Source organism: Oncorhynchus mykiss, chromosome 9, assembly GCF_057628025.1.
Source record: "Oncorhynchus mykiss isolate SJ-2025 chromosome 9, ASM5762802v1, whole genome shotgun sequence".
Classification (NCBI taxonomy): Eukaryota; Metazoa; Chordata; class Actinopteri; order Salmoniformes; family Salmonidae; genus Oncorhynchus; species Oncorhynchus mykiss.
Window position 1 is genome coordinate 73,970,563 of NC_143030.1, and position 18,754 is coordinate 73,989,316.

General features: G+C 43.4%; 2 protein-coding genes across 2 annotated transcripts; both read left to right on the top strand.

Annotated features, from left to right (window-relative positions):
- The first annotated feature begins 7,948 nt into the window (after nucleotides 1-7,948).
- On the top strand, nucleotides 7,949-14,568 carry LOC100136778 (K18, simple type I keratin). The gene is given in 7 exon segments (NM_001124724.1): nucleotides 7,949-8,466; nucleotides 11,403-11,485; nucleotides 12,177-12,333; nucleotides 12,709-12,873; nucleotides 12,998-13,123; nucleotides 13,471-13,691; nucleotides 14,061-14,568. Coding segments are annotated over 7 exon segments (1,317 nt in total). The 5' UTR covers nucleotides 7,949-8,022; the 3' UTR covers nucleotides 14,182-14,568.
- A 1,037-nt stretch (nucleotides 14,569-15,605) lies between these two features.
- LOC110532754 (keratin, type I cytoskeletal 18) lies at nucleotides 15,606-18,753 on the top strand. The gene is made up of 7 exons (XM_021616878.3): nucleotides 15,606-16,254; nucleotides 16,997-17,079; nucleotides 17,198-17,354; nucleotides 17,455-17,619; nucleotides 17,700-17,825; nucleotides 17,927-18,144; nucleotides 18,456-18,753. Exons 1-7 carry the CDS (start codon nucleotides 15,841-15,843, stop codon nucleotides 18,604-18,606), a joined length of 1,314 nt encoding a protein of 437 aa, XP_021472553.3. The 5' UTR covers nucleotides 15,606-15,840; the 3' UTR covers nucleotides 18,607-18,753.
- The last annotated feature ends 1 nt before the right edge of the window (nucleotide 18,754 follows it).

Consider the following 18,754-nt stretch of genomic DNA (forward strand, 5'->3'; position numbering starts at 1 on the left):
GCCTGTTGTATTTAGTCGATCTGAGACAACCTGTTGTAGCTAGTCGATCTGAGACAGCCTTTTGTATCTAGTAGAGCTGAGACAGCCTATTGTAGCTAGTCGATCTGATCAGTGGCCGGGTTTAGATACAAGGCCCTCTGTGGGTGTTCCTTGACACTGGGGGTGGACATAAATCGGACGGGCATGGCTGGAACAAGAGCCTTACGGACCGTCTAACAGACCTGTGCAGTCAGATCCCTGGCTAAGAGGAAAATCATTATTACTCTAGTGAAAAGGTTATCTTCTGAAGATGGGCCAAGTCCAGAGGTCAAAAGTCAATGGAGCCAACCCAGGCCAGAGGTCAATGGGGTCAACCCAGTCAGAGGCCCATCTGAGGACAATCCAAATAACTCTTCCAAAGGCTTTAAATGTTAAAGTGTAACCCGGTAAACCCACTCCTCCCTTTAATGTAACAATGACTCAATCACATTGTGACGCCTAGAGCCAGGGTGAATGATCAATCTATGGAGTCAGTATTATCTCAGAGTGCTGATAAGGCTGGGCAAAGTAAACATACCTACTGAGACCAGGCTACAGGCTCACACCTGTTTCATTGGTTTGTGTTTGATACCTAGCTTTCTACATCATGTCATGCTGAACGGTCCCGTCTGATTAGTGGGTGATGTAGAGCTTTGAGACTAGGCCAACACTTGTGAGGCGTGTGATGTCATTGCAACCTACTATACACCTGCTTGCCAAAAGCTTTGCCACAGGTATGATTCATTCATAATGTGAAACCTCTCGATATGATGCCATAGTACAGTCAAGTTATCCTACATTTATATCACGTATTATTGATCATTTAGCAGGCACACTTATCCAGAGTGACTTACAGTCACTTACAGTTACCCTTTAGGCTTCCCAGGAACCATTAAGTCACACTCTTGTACAACCTGTTCATGAAGGACCACATAGTATAATTTATTTGCTGATACCAGGTACGTAATAGTGAGTTATACATACCTTTGAGGAACATCTTTCCGATTGAGAATGGCAATAACACTAGGCTTGCGTTACCATTCTCCCAAGTCTACATCAATCAAAACCGAGGCCTGGATTTCATCTGGACTGCATTAGATCCACGAAATAGCGTACTTCAACATTTAAAGGTAATATCCAATTGAGAAGAAATCTGCATCATTTACCTTGCACGCGACCTCAGCAAACGTGGTCACATTGCCTTTAAAAACTGCACTGTCTACAAGGGTGATCGGATTGAATCCTGGCCTAAGATAACACTGTGTTATCCAGGATTGTAAAAAATTGGACTAATTTCAAGGGTTACGGGGGTGAATTGCTTATGAGATGGAACACAGCAGACAAGACAGACAAGCTCCAACAGGATGGGCCATGAAGCCAGCTATCCCCTATCTGCATCAGTCTTCTACCCCCAATCAATATCTCTGTTTCCCAAGCAGGTGTGGCACCAGGGAGGATCAGGCGAGACTCGGCAGGCCTTTCAACTTGATGAGCCTAGAATATTAACATTAGCCATAAAAAAATATAATATGAGGTCTGGTGGGCTATGCCTTTGGTAAATATAGCCCACATTATGTATCTTACCATTTGGATGAACATTCTATTATGTTATATCCACCACAGCATAAGGGAATATCTACTGTACATAGAGTAGCACACTTTCTCTCAGGCTGTCTAAGACAGAGTTTCTCATGGTTCTAACCAGAGATATATACAGTACTAGTCAAACGTTTGGACACACCTACCCATACAAGGGTTTTAAGTCATTTTTACTATTTTCTACATTGAAATATAAAGTTAAGACATCAAAAAAAGGAAATTACACATATGGAATCTTTTAGTAGTAATCCAAAAAGTGTTAAACAAATCAACATATGTTTTATATTTTAGCCATCCTTTGCCTTGATGACAGCTTTGCAAACTCTTGGCATTCTCTCAACCAGCTTCATGAGGTAGTCACCTGGAATGCATCTCAATTAAGATGTTGTGCCTTAAAAGTACATTTGTGGAATTTCTTTCCTTCTTAATGTGTTTGAGCCAATCAATTGTGTAGTGACAAGGTAGGAGTGGTATACAGAAGATAGCCCTATTTGGTAAAATACCAAGTCCATATTATGGCTAGAACAGCTCAATTAAGCAAAGAGAAACGACAGTCCATCATTACTTTAAGACATGAAGGTCAGTCAAAACTTCTTCAAGTGCAGTCGCAAAACCATCAAGCGCTAGGATGAACTGGTTCTCATGAAGACCACCACAGGAAAGGAAGTCCCAGAGTTACCTCTGCTGCAGAGGATACATTCTTTAAAGTTGACTGCACCTCATATTGCAACCCTAAGAAATTAACAAGCACATCTCAACATCAATTGTTCAGAGGAGAATGGTTGAATCAGGCCTTCAAGGTCAAATTGCTGCAAAGAAACCATTATTAAAGAACACCAATCAGAAGAATAGACTTGCTTCGGGCCAAGAAACACAAGCAATGGACATTAGACCAGTGGAAATTTGTCCTTTGGTCTGATGAGTCCAAAATGTGAGATTTATGGTTAAAACAGCCGTGTCTATGTAAGATGCAGAGTAGATGAACTGATGATCTCTGCATGTGTGGTTCCCACCGTGAAGCATGGAGGAGGAGGTGTGATGGTGTGGGCGTGCTTTGCTAATGTCAGTGATTTATTTAGAATTCAAGGAACACTTAATCAGCATGGCTACCACAGCATTCTGCAGCGAAACGCTATCTCATCTGGTAAGTGCTTAGTGGGACTATCATTTGTTTTTCAACAGGACAATGACCCAAAACACGCCTCCAGGCTGTATAAGGGATTTTTGACCAAGCAGGAGAGTGATGGAGTGCTGCATCAGATGACCTGGCCTCCACAATCACCTGACCTCAACCAAATTGAGATGGTTTAGGATGAGTTGGACCACAGAGTGAAGGAAAAGCAGCTAACAAGTGCTCAACATATGTGGGAACTCCTTCAAGACTGTTGGAAAAGCATTCCAGGTGAAGCTGGTTGAGAGAATGCCAAGAGTTTGCAAAGCTGTCATCAAGGCAAAGGGTGGCTACTTTGAAGAATTGTATTTGTTTAACACTTTTTCAGTTACTACATGGTTCCATATGTGTTATTTCATAGTTTTGATGTCTTCACTATTATTCTACAATGTAGAAAATTGTCAAAATAAACAAAATGAGTAGGTGTGTCCAATGAGTAGGTGTGTCCAAACTTTTGACTGGTAATGTATATCGGAACTGTTAAACAGAAACCACATTAGCCCAACTCTATATAGTCTATAACTCTGGTATATCTATGGAGGCCTCCAAGAGAGGCTAAGTTAGTTGTTTTAAATTTGTACAGAATTCTTTCTTGACTTAATTTCCTGCCTCATGCTCCTTCCTGATTCCCTGGGACACATATACCTTCTACAGCATTAGAGGAGACAATAATACTGCAGGCAGAAATGAGACAGTGATCTTTATTTTATTGGCTTTGTAGGACAGGCTTGTTAGTTCATGGCCTCTTATATTAGGTCTATCCAAACACTGGTGGTACAAATTGTAAATAGGTGACTGTGTGTATACTGCTAACACTAACATTGCTTTATCAGTGTAATACTGTGAGTTGGGTGGACTTCAGAAGGACAAGAAATTGAACCATTGTTCACTCAACAAACTCGTCTCACAGTGGGATTAATGTATAAAAACTTGTTGAGTCGAGGTACAAATTCATATTTGCCTTTTGAATGCAACACTGTATGTAGATTCAGCTATATTCCCAAATGTTGACCAAACTCACAATCCTATTGCAGCTGGCTGCCTCACAATTGTATGTTGAATCCCTTTCTTTTTACAGTGCATTTACTAGATTCGTAGAGAAAGAGAGAGGGTGAGAGGGAGAGAGGGAAAGATAGAGGGAGAGATAAAGAGAGGGATAGAGGGAGAAGGAGGGAGAGAGAGGGGGAGGGAGAAATAGAGAGAGAGAGAGAGTGTGAGAGAGAGAGGACGAGAGGGAGAGGGAGGGAGAGATATAGAGAGAGGGAGAGATGGAGAGGGAGAGAGAGAGAGAGAGGGAGAGAGGGAGAGGGAGAGAAAGATATAGGGAGAGAGAGAGGGAGAGAGGGAGGGAGAGAGAGCAGGAAAGATAGAGGGAGGGAGAGGAAGATTGCTAGGTGGATGACCCTTAACTACTTTTCTCCTTCCCCCTTCTGACAACCAGCTGGTGACTCGCATCTCTGCATGACTGGCAGACATCTCAGCTTAGATGTCGGCCCCCCACCTCGACAAGACGGAGCTGCTCCACCGTGTCCCTCTCCCAGAGTGCAAAGAACCTTGGAGGGACCCTGGACAACACCCTGTCATTCTCTGCAAACATCAAAGCAGTGACTTGCTTCTGCAGGTTCATGCTCTACAACATCTGTAGAGTACGATCCTCCCTCACACAGAATGTGGTGCAGGTCCTAATCCAGGCACTTGTCATATGCCGTCTGGACTACTGCAACTCGCTGTTGGCCGTTGCCATCAAAACCCTGCAACTTATTCAGAACGCTGCAGCACGCCTGGTGTTCAACCGTCCTAAGTTCTCCCATGTCACCCCATTCTTCCGCACACTCCACCTGCTTCCAGTCTAAAAAAAAAAACATGGTGCTTGCCTACGGAGCAGCAAGAGGCACTGCCCCTCGCTAGCTTCAGGCTATGCTCAAAACCTACACCCCAATTCGAACACTCCGTTTTGCCACCTCTGGTCTCTTGGCCCTCCCACCCCTATGGGAGGGCAGCTCCCGCTCAGCCCAGTCAAAGCTCTTCTCTGTCCTGGCACCCCAATGGTGGAACCTAGATTCCCCCTGAAACTAGGACAGCAGAATCCCTGCTCATCTTTGGAAAATATCTGAAAACCTTCCTCTTCAAAGATTCTTAAATAATCTCACAGCACCCCCCTCACACCCCTTCCTCACCCCATGGAAAGAGATAGAGCGAGACAGAGAGAGTAATGTTTACTGTTCAATTTTTATTGTTTATTTCACCTTTGTTTATTGTCTTTTTCACTTGCTTTGGCAATGTAAAGATATGTTTCCCACACCATTAAAGCCCTTTGAATTTGAGAGAGAGAGAGAGAGAGAGAGAGAGAGAGAGAGAGAGAGAGAGAGAGAGAGAGAGAGAGAGAGAGAGAGAGAGAGAGAGAAAATAAGAAAATCAATTAACTGCCAAGAGAATGGCATCTGAGAAAACAGCCTGTAAGAATTTTCCCTTGTTGGGAGCCAGCAGCTTTATTTTACATATCTCATTGGGTGAAATTCCAGGGTTTTTTCCCGTTGATATATTTACAAGATTAGAGTTGTCTTTGTTCCTGCATGTCTACCCAGGGGCTAGGCTAATTGTTATTTTGTTTAGCTTGTCTGAAACTCAGATCCTCAGATAGGTGGAGGACAATCAAATAGCAGTCTTATGGCTTGGGGAAGAAACTGTTCAGGTTCCTGTTGGTTCCAGACTTGGTGCATTGGTATCGCTTGCCGTGTGGTAGAAGAGAGAAGTATGACTTGGGTGGCTGAAGTCTGACAATTTTTATGGCATTCCTCTGACACCGCCTGGTATAGAGGTCCTGGATGGCAGAGAGCTCAGCCCCAGTGATGTCTTGCAGACAGATGCCAAGCAGTTGCCAAACCAAGTGGGAATGCAGCCAGTCAAGATGCTCTCAATGGTTCAGCTATTGAACATTTTGAGGATCTGAGCGACCATGCCACATCTTTTCAGCCTGCTGAGGGGAAAGAGGGGTTGTTGTGCCTTCTTCAAGAGTCTGTTGGTGTATTTGGACCATGTTAATTCCTTTGTGATGTGGAGAACGAGGAACTTGAAGCTCTCAACCCACTCCACTACAGCCCCATCGATGTGGATGGGGGCGTGCTCGACCCTCCGTTTCCTGTTGTCCACGATCAGCTCCTTTGTATTGCTGACGTTAAGGGAGAGGTTGTTGTCCTGGCACCACACTGCCAGGTCACTCACCTCCTCCCTATAGGCTGTCTCATTGTCGCCGCGTCGCAACGGTTTGAGTTAAGAACTGCAACACTGCTGGATTTTTCATACTCAACAGTTTCCCGTGTGTATCAAGAATGGTCCACCACCCAAAGGTAATCCAGCCAATTTGACACAACTATGCGAAGCACTGGAGTCAACATGGGCCAGCATACCTGTGGAATTCTTTCTCCATTTAGTAAAGTCCATGCCCAGATGAATTGAGGTTGTTCTGAGGGCAAAAGAGGTGGGGTGTGCAACTTAATGTTAGGAATGTGTTCCTAATGTTTGGTATACTCAGTGTATATTATGATGACATTTTGTGACATTTTGTCAGTTTTTCTTCTTTTTAAGTTTTTAACCTCTACAGGATTGGTGTGTCCCCCACGAGATGGTTGAGCTTATCGTAGGCTAATGTGATTAGCATGAGGTTTTAAGTAACAAAAAACATTTTCCAGGGCATAGACCAATCTGATATGGGCAGAAATCTTAAATTATTGTTAATATAACTGCTCTGTCCAACTTACAGTAGCGATTACAGTGAAAGAATACCATGCTATTGTTTGAGAGTGCACAGTTATGAACTTGAAAATGTATCAATAAACCAATTAGGCACGTTTGGGCAGTCTTGATACAACATTTTGAACAGAAATACAATGGTTCATTGGATCAGCCTAAAACCGCACATACACACTGGAGTTGTCACAACTTGAAATAAAAAGTTTTATGTGATTTCAGGTGTTCTCAGGAACATGACTAACCCCTGCTCACTATCCGTCATTTCTCAAGAAGAACGTATGCCGGTCAGGAAATTGAGAAACACCTTGTGTAGGGAGTGGAACACAATCGGAATTGCGCCTATCCTGGAATAATACAGTGTGGCTTTTCTCTTGCATTTCAAAGATGATTAAAAAAAAAAAAAAAGTTTATTTCTTTGTATTATCTCTTACCAGATCTAATGTGTTATATTCTCCTTCATTCATTTCACATTTCCACAAACTTCAAAGTGTTTCCTTTCAAATGGTATCAAGAATATGGATATCCATGCTTCAGGTGCTGAGCTACAGGCAGTTAGATTTGGTTATGTCATTTTAGGTGAACATTTAAAAAAAGGGCCCGATCCTTAAGAGGTTTTAAGAAGCTTATATTTTGGGATTCTGATAGGGTACGACAGTTGATCTAAACTCATGAGACATTCATGAGATACATTCTTCAAGATTCCATGGCATTAGCCTATATCATTTAATCTATATAAGTCCAAAAATGCGTTTACCAATTCTGGATTGCGCCTTTATACACCTGTGTGATTTGCGATGCAAACTGGCAGGGACATGAGTTGTCACAACTTGAAATAAAAAGTTTTATGTGATTTCAGGTGTTCTCAGGAACATGACTAACCCCTGCTCACTATCCGTCATTTCTCAGGAAGAATGTATACCGGTCAGGAAATTGAGAAACACCTTGTCTAGGGAGTGGAACACAAATACATTAATAACACATTACAGTTCACACATGTGGTTCATATAAAAAATGACCATATTTGGGTCCAGAATTAATAGTATATACAATCAGAAAATATTTCTGATTACCATCACTCTGTTGTACCAGTCCATAATTAATATACATTGATTACTTACTTTGTGACATTATAACTAAAGAGATGAAAATCTCAAATTACCGATGGACTTTGACATGGAATAGTTACAAACTGAGGCAAACAAAAATGCACATTTTAAATTACAGTATATTGTAGAGTTTCAAGTTTGAGAGTGCAAAGCCAGACAAAGGACTCTATAAAAAAAAGTGCTTTTGGTGCACAGAGGAGAGAGGGAGGGAACTTGGAAAGAGAGGAGTGTTTAGGGGGAGGGACTGTGGGGGCCAGCAGGGTTATAAAGTTTGAGCGGCTTCCTCTCTTCCCATGCTCTGTGTGTCTGTGTGCTCCTGTTTCTGCCGGCCCACTCTCAACTCTCTGTGCCTTTCTCAATCTCACTCCATCTAACAAAATGAGTGTCAAACGAAGCAGCGTCAGGGGACCTGGCAGTGGGTACGGCTACTCCATCACTCACAACTCTACTGCTCCCACCTACCGGGCCGCCAGCACCTATGGTGGTGCTGGGGGTCAGGGGACCCGAATCTCCTCTGTGTCCTATTCGGGTGTGCGAAGCGGGATGGGAGGGATGGGGGTTGGGATGGGAGGCTCCGGGGGCTCCATGTCCAGCAGCATCCAGGTGAGCGCCAGCGGGGACACTGCTCACATCATGGGCAATGAGAAGTTTGCCATGCAGAACCTCAACGACCGTCTGGCCTCCTACCTGGAGATGGTGAGGAACCTGGAGCAGGCCAACGGCAAACTGGAGCTGAAGATCAGGGAGGCCATGGAGAAGAGAGGCCCAGACGTCAACGACTACAGCCGCTACAACGCCATCTTGGATGACCTGAGGAAGAAGGTGAGAGGCCAGGGGGAGGAAGGAGTACTGGCTAGTATGAGATGCTGGACAAACCCTACACCATTGAGCTTTAGGGAAGTAATATATATTTGAAATGCAAGTTCACTGTCCTAGAATGGCTGACCTGACAGAAGAGAGTAACAGAGTGACAGAGGAAACACAGTGGCCCTACTATATCCTTGTCAGGTTATTGACCTGGGTAGTAAAGACCCAGTGTAGCTGGTTCGTCCGTTAGAACCCTGCTGATTAGTGATGGCAAGGTGCCGGCATCCCCAGGCAGAAGGTCAAGGGGCAGACAGAAAGCAATAAGAAGGGGAATTCCAAGGGGTTCTGCTAGCTGACCTTCGACATGGCCAGAGTTCCAGGTCCAGCTAGCATTTTCAGGGGTCATGGATGTGTTTATTTAACTTCCTGCTATCAGTTAACTGTTTAGCACAAAGATTGTTAGCAATGAAACCACGATACTGTAGCATTTCAAATGATTATCTGCATTATAACCATCAAGAGTTTTGCACAAATTTAACCATGCAAACTGGGAGAGTCGTTACAGCTGTAGGTAAAGTTAAAAAGGTTATTTTGATATTTCCTCTCAGCTGTGGTAAGTGTGTAGCAGTAAATTAAATGAGAAAACTGCACCATAGACTATAGATGAGAGAAAGTTGAACTCCTTACACAAGGCTACTTACTACCCACTGGTCACAGACGTCAATTCAACGTCTATTCCACGTTGGTTAAATGTAATTTCATTGAAATTAAGTTGGTTAACAACGTGGATTCAACCAGTGTGTGGTCTGTGGATCTTTTATGGTGTGGTTCTTACTCACAACTTACACAAGGCTACTATTTCATGGTGTGGTCCTTACTTTGATGGTGGAGCATGGTAAATGAGTTTGGGAGTCAATGTACTGTGTCATTAAGAAGTAGTCCGTCTAACCACGTCATTCCATTCTCATTTCTCTGATAGTGTTCCATGTATATATATATATAACAGTACTGAATGATTGACATATGGGTTTATAATGGTTTATGTGTGTATACTGCAAGGATATTCTGAGTCATTCAACTGGAAATGTTCAGAGCTGCTGATACTTCGGAAAAATACTGTTAGACATCTAGTAAACAGTCATTATTATAGGTCTCTTGCATCTGCAACAAGTTACTCGTGTACTTTAAAGCATGCAGTAAATACTGCCTGATACTATATTATAGTATTTATTAAAATATAAAAAAACATATCCGAAAAGCTCTTTCCATTGGATTCTGGAACATTCCAGTCATGCTTCTGTGGTTTTGCTGTGTAGACCTTGCTGGAGCAACGTGCCAAAGTCAAACCACCCAAAGTGACAAGAATAATAACTATGCAAAATATGGAGATTAGATGCAAGATACCAATAGCGAGAGACAAAATGCAAATATATCACAAGACTATCATTACAGAATTTATATTGCTAGCTAACTGAGCTCCGCTCCATTGTGAATTAAGTTCCTGATGAACTCCACCAACAGAGTGGAGCAGAGACCAGGCTTTGTGGAATTCAGCTCCGACTACATCGATTCGCCCATGGTCAATACTTTAACAACATTGTATTATAAAATGCTTACCTTGTACCTATGTCCGTCCTCTGTAAATGTGTGCCTTTCTTGGTTTGCTGAAATCCATACTTTTTCAATAATGCACATGTGCCAATTGAATCTCAACAAGGAAACAGTCAGTGGTTGTATTTGATTAGCTTTTAGTGAAAAAGTATGGATTTCAGCAAACAAAGAGAAAGAGGACAAACATAGATACAAGGTAAGCGTTTCATAATTATAATTTTGTTAAGTATTGACCTTGGGCGAATCGATGTAGTCGGAGCTGAATTCCACAAAACCTGGTCTCTGATCCACTCAGTTGGTGGAGTTCATCAGAAACTTCCTTCACCGTGGAGTGGAGTTCAGTCCGCTTCCTTCACTGCAGAGTGGAGTTCAGTCACTTCCTTCACTGCAGAGTGGAGTTCAGTCACTTCCTTCACTGCAGAGTGGAGTTCAGTCACTTCCTTCACCGTGGAGTGGAGTTTAGTCACTTCCTTCACCTCTTTGTCCCTTTGAAAAAAATTCCAAACAAGGACATTGAACTTAACCTTGAAAATGAGAAAAACCAATGGTAAACTGAACATGAGCTGTGTAAATATGTGTTAAAATATTTGCTTAGTCTGCTGCTCTTGTTATGGTTGTCATTATGAAGCCTTACATAAAAGGTCAGGGAAGGAATGCCTAGGGAGTTAAGCTGGTGTTTGCCAACATAGATGTGTTGGCTTTACCAACTGCCCATGGCACGTAATCAACCCCCAACGCATAGATCACAATGGGTTTATTTTTCTTTGTCGTGATACCAGGATGTGACCGCTAGTTCAAATATTCCTCCTTTACAAAAACAAGGCTTCTCACGACAGGAACAACAGGAAACCCAACCCAGTAACCACCCCCTCCCCATCACACACACCAACCTCCCACACACACACACCAACCTCACACACACACACACACACACACACACACACACACACACACACACACACACACACACACACACACACACACACACACACACACACACACACACACACACACACACACACACACCAACCTCCCGCCTGATGCAAATCACCTGCCTCCATCCTGCCATGTATTCCACTGCACTTTCAGCTTGGCTGTTTGTTAATGATTGCCTCCCGAACTTTGTAACCTGCATCCATCCATCGCCAGCCTTATCTACTATACCATGGAGAGCAAACACTGCAGCTGTGGGGCAGCTGGCCTCCGCTGCTCCTGGCTGCCACTGTCATCAGCCTTGTCACTTTCATACTCATTACACAATAGTACAGCATTGAAACTGCTGTGAAAGAAATGAAATGAAAAGTATGTTGACGTTAACTTATTTTCTCCTTGTGTGGCAGGTGTTTGATGCCACAACAGACAACGCCCGTATGTGTCTTCAGATCGACAATGCCCGCTTAGCTGCTGATGACTTCAGGGTGAAGTAAGTCAAGCTAGGCAAAGCAGACAGTTGCACACGCACCTTAATTAACGGTGTAAAATAAGCAGACATTTGCTGACACGCCTTAATTAACGGTGACTAAACAAGCAGACGGTTGCTGACACACCTTAATTAACAGTAACTTGTGACACATTAACTGCATACCCTCCATACTCTACAGTCTATGCTTTAACTGTCCAATGCAGAAGTTTTTTATCTCAATATCCAAATATTTAAATACCTTACTGTGATTGTTTTCAATTAAAACGGTCAAACTGGCACAGAAATGGCTTCTTAGCAAAGACTCATTTCTCAATAAATAATTTAGCTAGGATTTTCTGGAAGTGTTCTTAGTGGGGAGTGGAAAACTGAAAACTAGGTGTTATTGGCAGAGGTTTGGAAATCTCTTTCTAATTGGTCTACTAACCAAATGATCGCCTGGTGATGTCATCAGGCAGGCCAAAACTCCATCCCACCAAAACAGGCTGTCTTTTCAAACAGCTCTTACACTAATTGGGCATTATCATAATTTTAACACTTTCACAGTATTATTCAAATCTCATATTATGGAAGTATACACAACACACAGGAAAATTATGTTTTGACCTCACTGGGCCTTTAAACGGACACTGGAGAATATTTCACCGTAGCTCTCCAGGGCATTGTATCTGATGCTGTTTGCTGTGTGTTGCAGGTTTGAGTCTGAGCTGTCCATACGCCAGTCTGTGGAGGCTGACATCGTTGGCCTGAGGAAGGTCATAGATGACACCAACATGGGCCGCATGAACCTGGAGAGTGAGATCGAAGCTCTGAAGGAGGAGCTCATCTTCCTGAAGAAGAACCACGACAACGTAAGTTCACCATGGCCCAACCCCAACCCCCCCCCCCCCCCTTTCAACCACCAAACCAATATGGTACACAACCCCACCCCTCTTGTACCACCAAACACATGTTTACCATCTCCCTTGTCATCACAATGGCTTAAATAGAGCAAGACCTAGCATGCCACCATCGGAGACAGTCAACCATACTGTAAAAACAGGGGTTGTTTCGTGTGAGATCTTTGGGATTTAGCGGGGGTGTGGTGGGTGCGGCACACACATAGGACGCACCCAGGGGGGGCACGTTGAGTACCCAAACGAACAGCCTAAATACGGACGCTGACTTCACTCTTGAAAACATATTGCTTAATGAATTTTAACGTTGTTGTCTTTCTACCCCAACAGGAAGTGATGGAGATGCGTAACATGATCTCCCAGTCTGGAGTGCAGGTGGACGTGGATGCTCCTAAGGGCCAGGACCTGGCCGCCATCATGGCTGAGGTCCGGGCCAAGTACGAGAAAGAGGCCCTGAAGAACCAAGAGGAGCTCAAAGCATGGCATGAAACACGGGTAACACCTACCAGCTTATTCATTTACCACTCACTGATGACTTCACAGTGAAACCGTCACAGAAACTCCTACTTAACCAATGATTTTAAAACTGACATCTGTATCACCTCTATATCCCTTCCAGATCACAGAGGTGCAGTCTGTGGTGTCACAGAACACAGAGGCCCTCCAAGGCGCACACACAGAGATCAACGACCTCCGTAGACAGCTACAGACACTGGAGATCGAGCTGGACTCACAAAAGAGCTTGGTAAGATCCCTCAACAATACTATATTCACACAGCCAGTGTGTACAAAAGACATCATGGCATCAATGCTATTGGTTAAAGGAAAACTCAATCTTTTGGTATTTCTTTAATTAGTCTATTGTTGATATTGTCCCGTTTTACATGTCAGCTGCATTTCTATATTTTAAAAGTTATATATCTTGAAAACTGGATTGCTGACATGCACCACATTTTGGGACTATATCAACAAACAAACACCAAATGATAGTTTTTTGGGGTGGAGTTTTTCTTTTAAGTTTTATGTTAATTTACAAGTTACAATCACCTGTACTGACTGTCTTTACTCTTCCTCTCTCTCTCTGTCTAACAGAAAGGATCTCTGGAGGGGACGCTGCGAGACACGGAGATGCGCTACAACATGGAGATGGAATCCTTGAACAAGATCCTCGTGGGTCTGGAGTCTGAGCTGACTAACCTCCGCTCCAACATCCAGCAGCAGACGCAGGAGTACGAGCACCTGCTCAACATCAAGATGAAGCTGGAGGCGGAGATCGCCACATACAGGAGACTGCTGGACGGAGGAGACTTCAAGTGAGTAAGACAAGAGGGAGAGAAATCCTTAATTGGTGTTGCATGCATAATTCCTATAATTAAGCAGACTTGAGAAAGGGAATGAACATGAAGTTTGTTGCCGGCCAAGAGCCTACTGTGGTAAATAGTCATCCAATGGCCATTTTCTGTCTTGGAGGCAAAAATAACCATTGCATAAATATTTTTATGTTGACTGATAGTTGTGAATGTCTCTCTCTCTCTCTCTCTCTCTCTCTCTCTCTCTCTCTTTCTCTCTCTCTCTCTCTCTCTCTCTCTCTCTCTCTCTCTCTCTCTCTTTCTCTCTCTCTCTCTCTCTCTCTCTCTCTCTCTCTCTCTCTCTCCCTCTCTCTCTCTCCCTCTCTCTCTCAGGCTCCAGGATGCTCTGGAGGACCAGCGGACAGTGAAGACCAAGGTGATGACCGTCACACAGACCCTGGTGGACGGGAAGGTTGTCTCCTCCAGCACAGAGACAAAGGAGAGGAACCTGTGAGACTACATCCATCATTCCACGTCGTCCTGATTGTACAACACCATCCAACACACCATAGACATAAGATAACATCTAGCTGGATAAGAAGAAAATGATCTCCACTTTATTTATTTCATCATGTTTCTTTTGCTTTTGAGTCTTAAGTGTTTTTTAACTTACGCATTTAGGCGTATATACATTTACAGTACAGTTCAGAACTGAGTCATTTGGGATGAAATTGGCTTTAACCAATATGATTTTACCTTTAAAACTAGCAATTGGATTAAGTAAAATATCTGTAAATCTGTCAAATGTATTTTTCTACCCTTGTCATCTTAGTTTTCTTTCTGTCCAGTTGAATTTGCCTGGTGTGATGTACTTTCATTGTCCAATAAAACATTGGTCAGACTCTTGGCTCTTCTCTTTTAATGGCTATGCACTTGCTGTGTAACTCAACAATCAGGTTTTATAGGTTATCACTTCTCATAGATTGTGGTAAATGTCATCATGGCAACTTTAATACAACAAATTGACACGAATAATTAACACACATTGAACAGAGAAGTTAATCATTTGCACAGATCTGAAATATGGAAATCATTTTTTTTAAAACCTTTTTATTTAACTAGACAAGTCAGTTAAGAACTAATTCTTATTTTGAATGACAGCCTAGGAACAGTGGGTTTACTGCCTTGTTCAGGGACAGAATGACAGATTTGTACCTAGTCAGCACACAGGGATTTGATCTTGCAACCTTTCGGTTACTAGTCCAACACTCTAACCACTAGGCCAACACTCTAACCACTAGGCTACCCTGCCACACCAGTATATTTTATAGTTAGTGTTATGTTACCTACTAATAGTGCTTTACAAAAGATCAAACATGATATTTTAGTCATTTAACAGACGCTCTAATCCAGAGCAATTTACAGCAGTGAGTCCATACAGTTTCATGCTTTTTCGATACAGGTCCCCTGTGGGAATTGAACCAAAAACCCTGCCATTGCAAGCGCCATGCTCTACCAGCTGAGCCACATGATGAAATAAATATTTGCTTTATTGGTTAGCTTTGATTCAGAGGGGTTGGGTTATCTACGGAAGACACATTTCAAATCAAATGGTATTTGTATTTGTCACATGTGCCGAATACAACACAATACTGTACACATGTGCCGAATACAACACAATACTGTACACATGTGCCGAATACAACACAATACTGTACACATGTGCCGAATACAACACAACACTGTACACATGTGCCGTGTACAACACAATACTGTACACATGTGCCGAATACAACACAATACTGTACACAATATTGATTCTGAATGACTTCCGAATAAGAGTCTATAACTGCTATTTTAAATTCAGTACATTTGCTATCTACGGTTCAATCTTACATAAGTGGCATAGACTACACTTTCCCCTTCCTCATTGACCATAGTTACCAAACCACAGTCACAATGGGGGGTGGAGAGGTGGAGAGGACAGAGTCTATGTAGGAGACTAAAGGTTAGAAAGTGATAGTGATCGAAGGGAGTGGCGCGTCAGAATGCAGCCTTGTATATAAAAACCTCTAACATCCATCCTCCTCGCGCTCGGTAGAATCAATCTGTGCCAGTGTCAGGTGGTTCTCTGTTTCTTCTTCTCTTCTTCTTGGATTTCCTCTCTGAAGACATGGAGTCTGTACGTATCAGTACGCATCCTGGATTTACTTGTCATCGTGCTGAAAGTGGCAGTGGAGGCCTACACGCAAAGCCATGGAGCTCACAGAGTGCCCATGGCGGTGGCGGGGTACACGGGACCAGAATCTCCTCCGTCCACACCAGCAGGCTCGGGGGCTTCAGAGGAGGGGCAGAGCACCAGGTGTACACAGGTGTTACAGCTGATGGTGGCTTCACTATGGGTAATGAGAAGCTCAACATGCAGCTCCTGAATGACCGTCTGGCCACCTACCTGGAGTCAGTAAAGAACCTGGAGCAGGTCAACGACAAGCTGGAGCTACAGATCAGGGAGGTACTGGAGAAGAAAGGGCCTGCTGGGGCAGACTACAGTCGCTACGAAGCCACGCTGGAGGACCTGAGGAAGAAGGTGAGGCCCTCAAATAATGACATTAAATTCAAGTGTGATTCATACAAAGTATTATGTGTGTGGAATCATATCCTGTTCAGGGTTGGGGTTAATTTTCTTTTCAAATCCAGTCAATTCTGAAAGTAAACCAAATTCCAATTCCACATTTTTTTTCTTTGAAGATTTTTGGGGTACTTCCAGAATTGACTGGAATTTAAATGGAATTGACCCCAACCCTGATCCTGACTGCTCCAAACCACCCCTACTGTATGGTTAATTAGGTCTCCCCACTCATTAATTTCACAATATTTAAAGCCAATATTTGCAGTTCTTAAATACCCCCAAAAGTACACATTTTTACTGTAGCCCCGGACAAGCACTCCTGATTCAACTCGTCAACTAATCATCAAGCCATTGATGAGTTAAATGAGGTGTGTTTGTCTGGGGCTACAACAAAATAATCTATACTGCTGGGGGTACTGGAGGAAAAGAGTTGGGAAATACTGTCTCAAGCCTTTTATTAGGCGAGGTTTCACAGAACCACCCCGCAGTAAACTGATGTGATTTACAGCACATCTTATCAGAGGTGGCTCCACCATGTTGACGCTGTATAGATATTTAAGTGAGTGTCACTTTGTTTCTACCTGCACAAAGATGGAGTGACGGGTTTCACCCAGGGACATGTTTATGTTGCTCCACCCTGTAGAACAGATCCACAGATATACCCAGAATCATCCCTCTCCTACCTCTAATATTCCCTCAGATATTGGAGATGACAGTGGGCAATGCACAGATTGCTATCCGAGTTGAGGGTGCCGGCCTAGCCGCAGAGGACTTCAAGGTCAAGTGAGTGCTTATTAACAAAGAAACGTGTCACTTGCTATCATCTGTTGGCATGAATCTATAGGGCCAACATTCTTTCATCATGTCCACGTCTTTACATTCTTAATGTTGTTGTCAATAGGCATGAAAGTGAGATTGGGATGCGCCAGACTGTCGAGAGTGATGTCGCAAATCTGAGGAGAACACTTGATGACACCATCGTGCTCCAGCTGCATCTGGAGAACGATATCGAGTTTCTGACAGAGGAACTGATCAACCTGAAGAAGAACCATGCAGAGGTAAGGAACGGTTCCTGTCAACTGACAAATTTTCAAATAGGTTACTACCATAAACGCCATGTCATTAATTTAATGGATTTCCTTGTTTCCTTTGTGTCAGGATGTGCTGGAGCTACGCACCCAGATTTCCATGGCTGGCGTGCAGGTGGAGGTGGATGCTTCTAAGGGACACGACCTGGGAAAGATCATGGAGGAGATGAGGGCCAAGTACGAGAAGATGGCCTTGAAGAGCCAGGAGGAGCTCAAAGAGTGGCATGAATCCAAAGTACGACTCCTTCCTAACACTTTTCAATGTTCTGCACTGTATTACTGTGGGTTAACATGTTGGTGTGTGTGTGTGTCCAGATCACAGAGGTGCAGGTCCAGGTGACTGAGAATACAGAGGCCCTGAAGGAGGCACACACCACATTCAGTGAAAGCAGGAGGAGCATTCAGTCCCTGCAGATTGAGCTTCAGTCCCAGATCAGCCTGGTAAGAATGATTATTTCATACAATAGCTACCAAACCATTTCAAAATGAACTCAATCTTGGTGGATCCATCCTATGACCGCGTACTTGCCTCCCAACCACAGAATGAGTCTCTGAAGGGGAACCTTCATGACATTGAGATGCGCTACAACATGGAGTTGCAGAAATACAACGCCGTCCTCCTGAGGCTGGAGGCTGAGCTGACCCACATCCGCTCCGACATCCAACATCAGACACAGGACTACCATATCCTGTTCAACATCAAGATACAGTTGGAGGCTGAGATCGCCGAGTACAGGAGGCTGCTGGACGGAGACTTGAAGTGAGTAAAACAAGGAGAGATGACAGGTGGAGCTACATGTCCTGCTTGGTATGGGTGGTGTAACAACTACAATACCTGAAGTATGTTGAGATGATAAAACTATCAAGTTACTGGAGCGATACAGCTGTACTAGTAGCTTATCATTAAACGGCTGGCCTTGTTCTATTGTTTGCTTGTTATTCTATGAGGCATGGAATATTTGCAAATTAGATTCAAACTAGCTTCATGCGACTATGCACAAGGGCTCAGGTCTGATATGGAAATGACTGTGTTGTAGTAAGGTATCTGTCTTTTCATCTGTGTCTCTCTAGAGCTGAGGTTGCTGTCGAGAAGAAACCAACTAAAGCTTTCCGAACAAAGACGCTGGTTGTCACCCAGACACTAGTGGATGGCAAAGTAGTGTCTGAAGGAGTGACTGAGGATGTCAAATCTGAAGGAGGGATTGAAACTGTCCAAGGATAACCACCCCAGTCAAGAAACATCTTCTCTCTCATCATCATCACTACCATCATCATCATCACCATTATGACACACCACTGCCAGAATAACAGTTAATTGTTCACAAAATGACCAATGAAACAATCACAATAAATGAAGTCAAACACTTAAT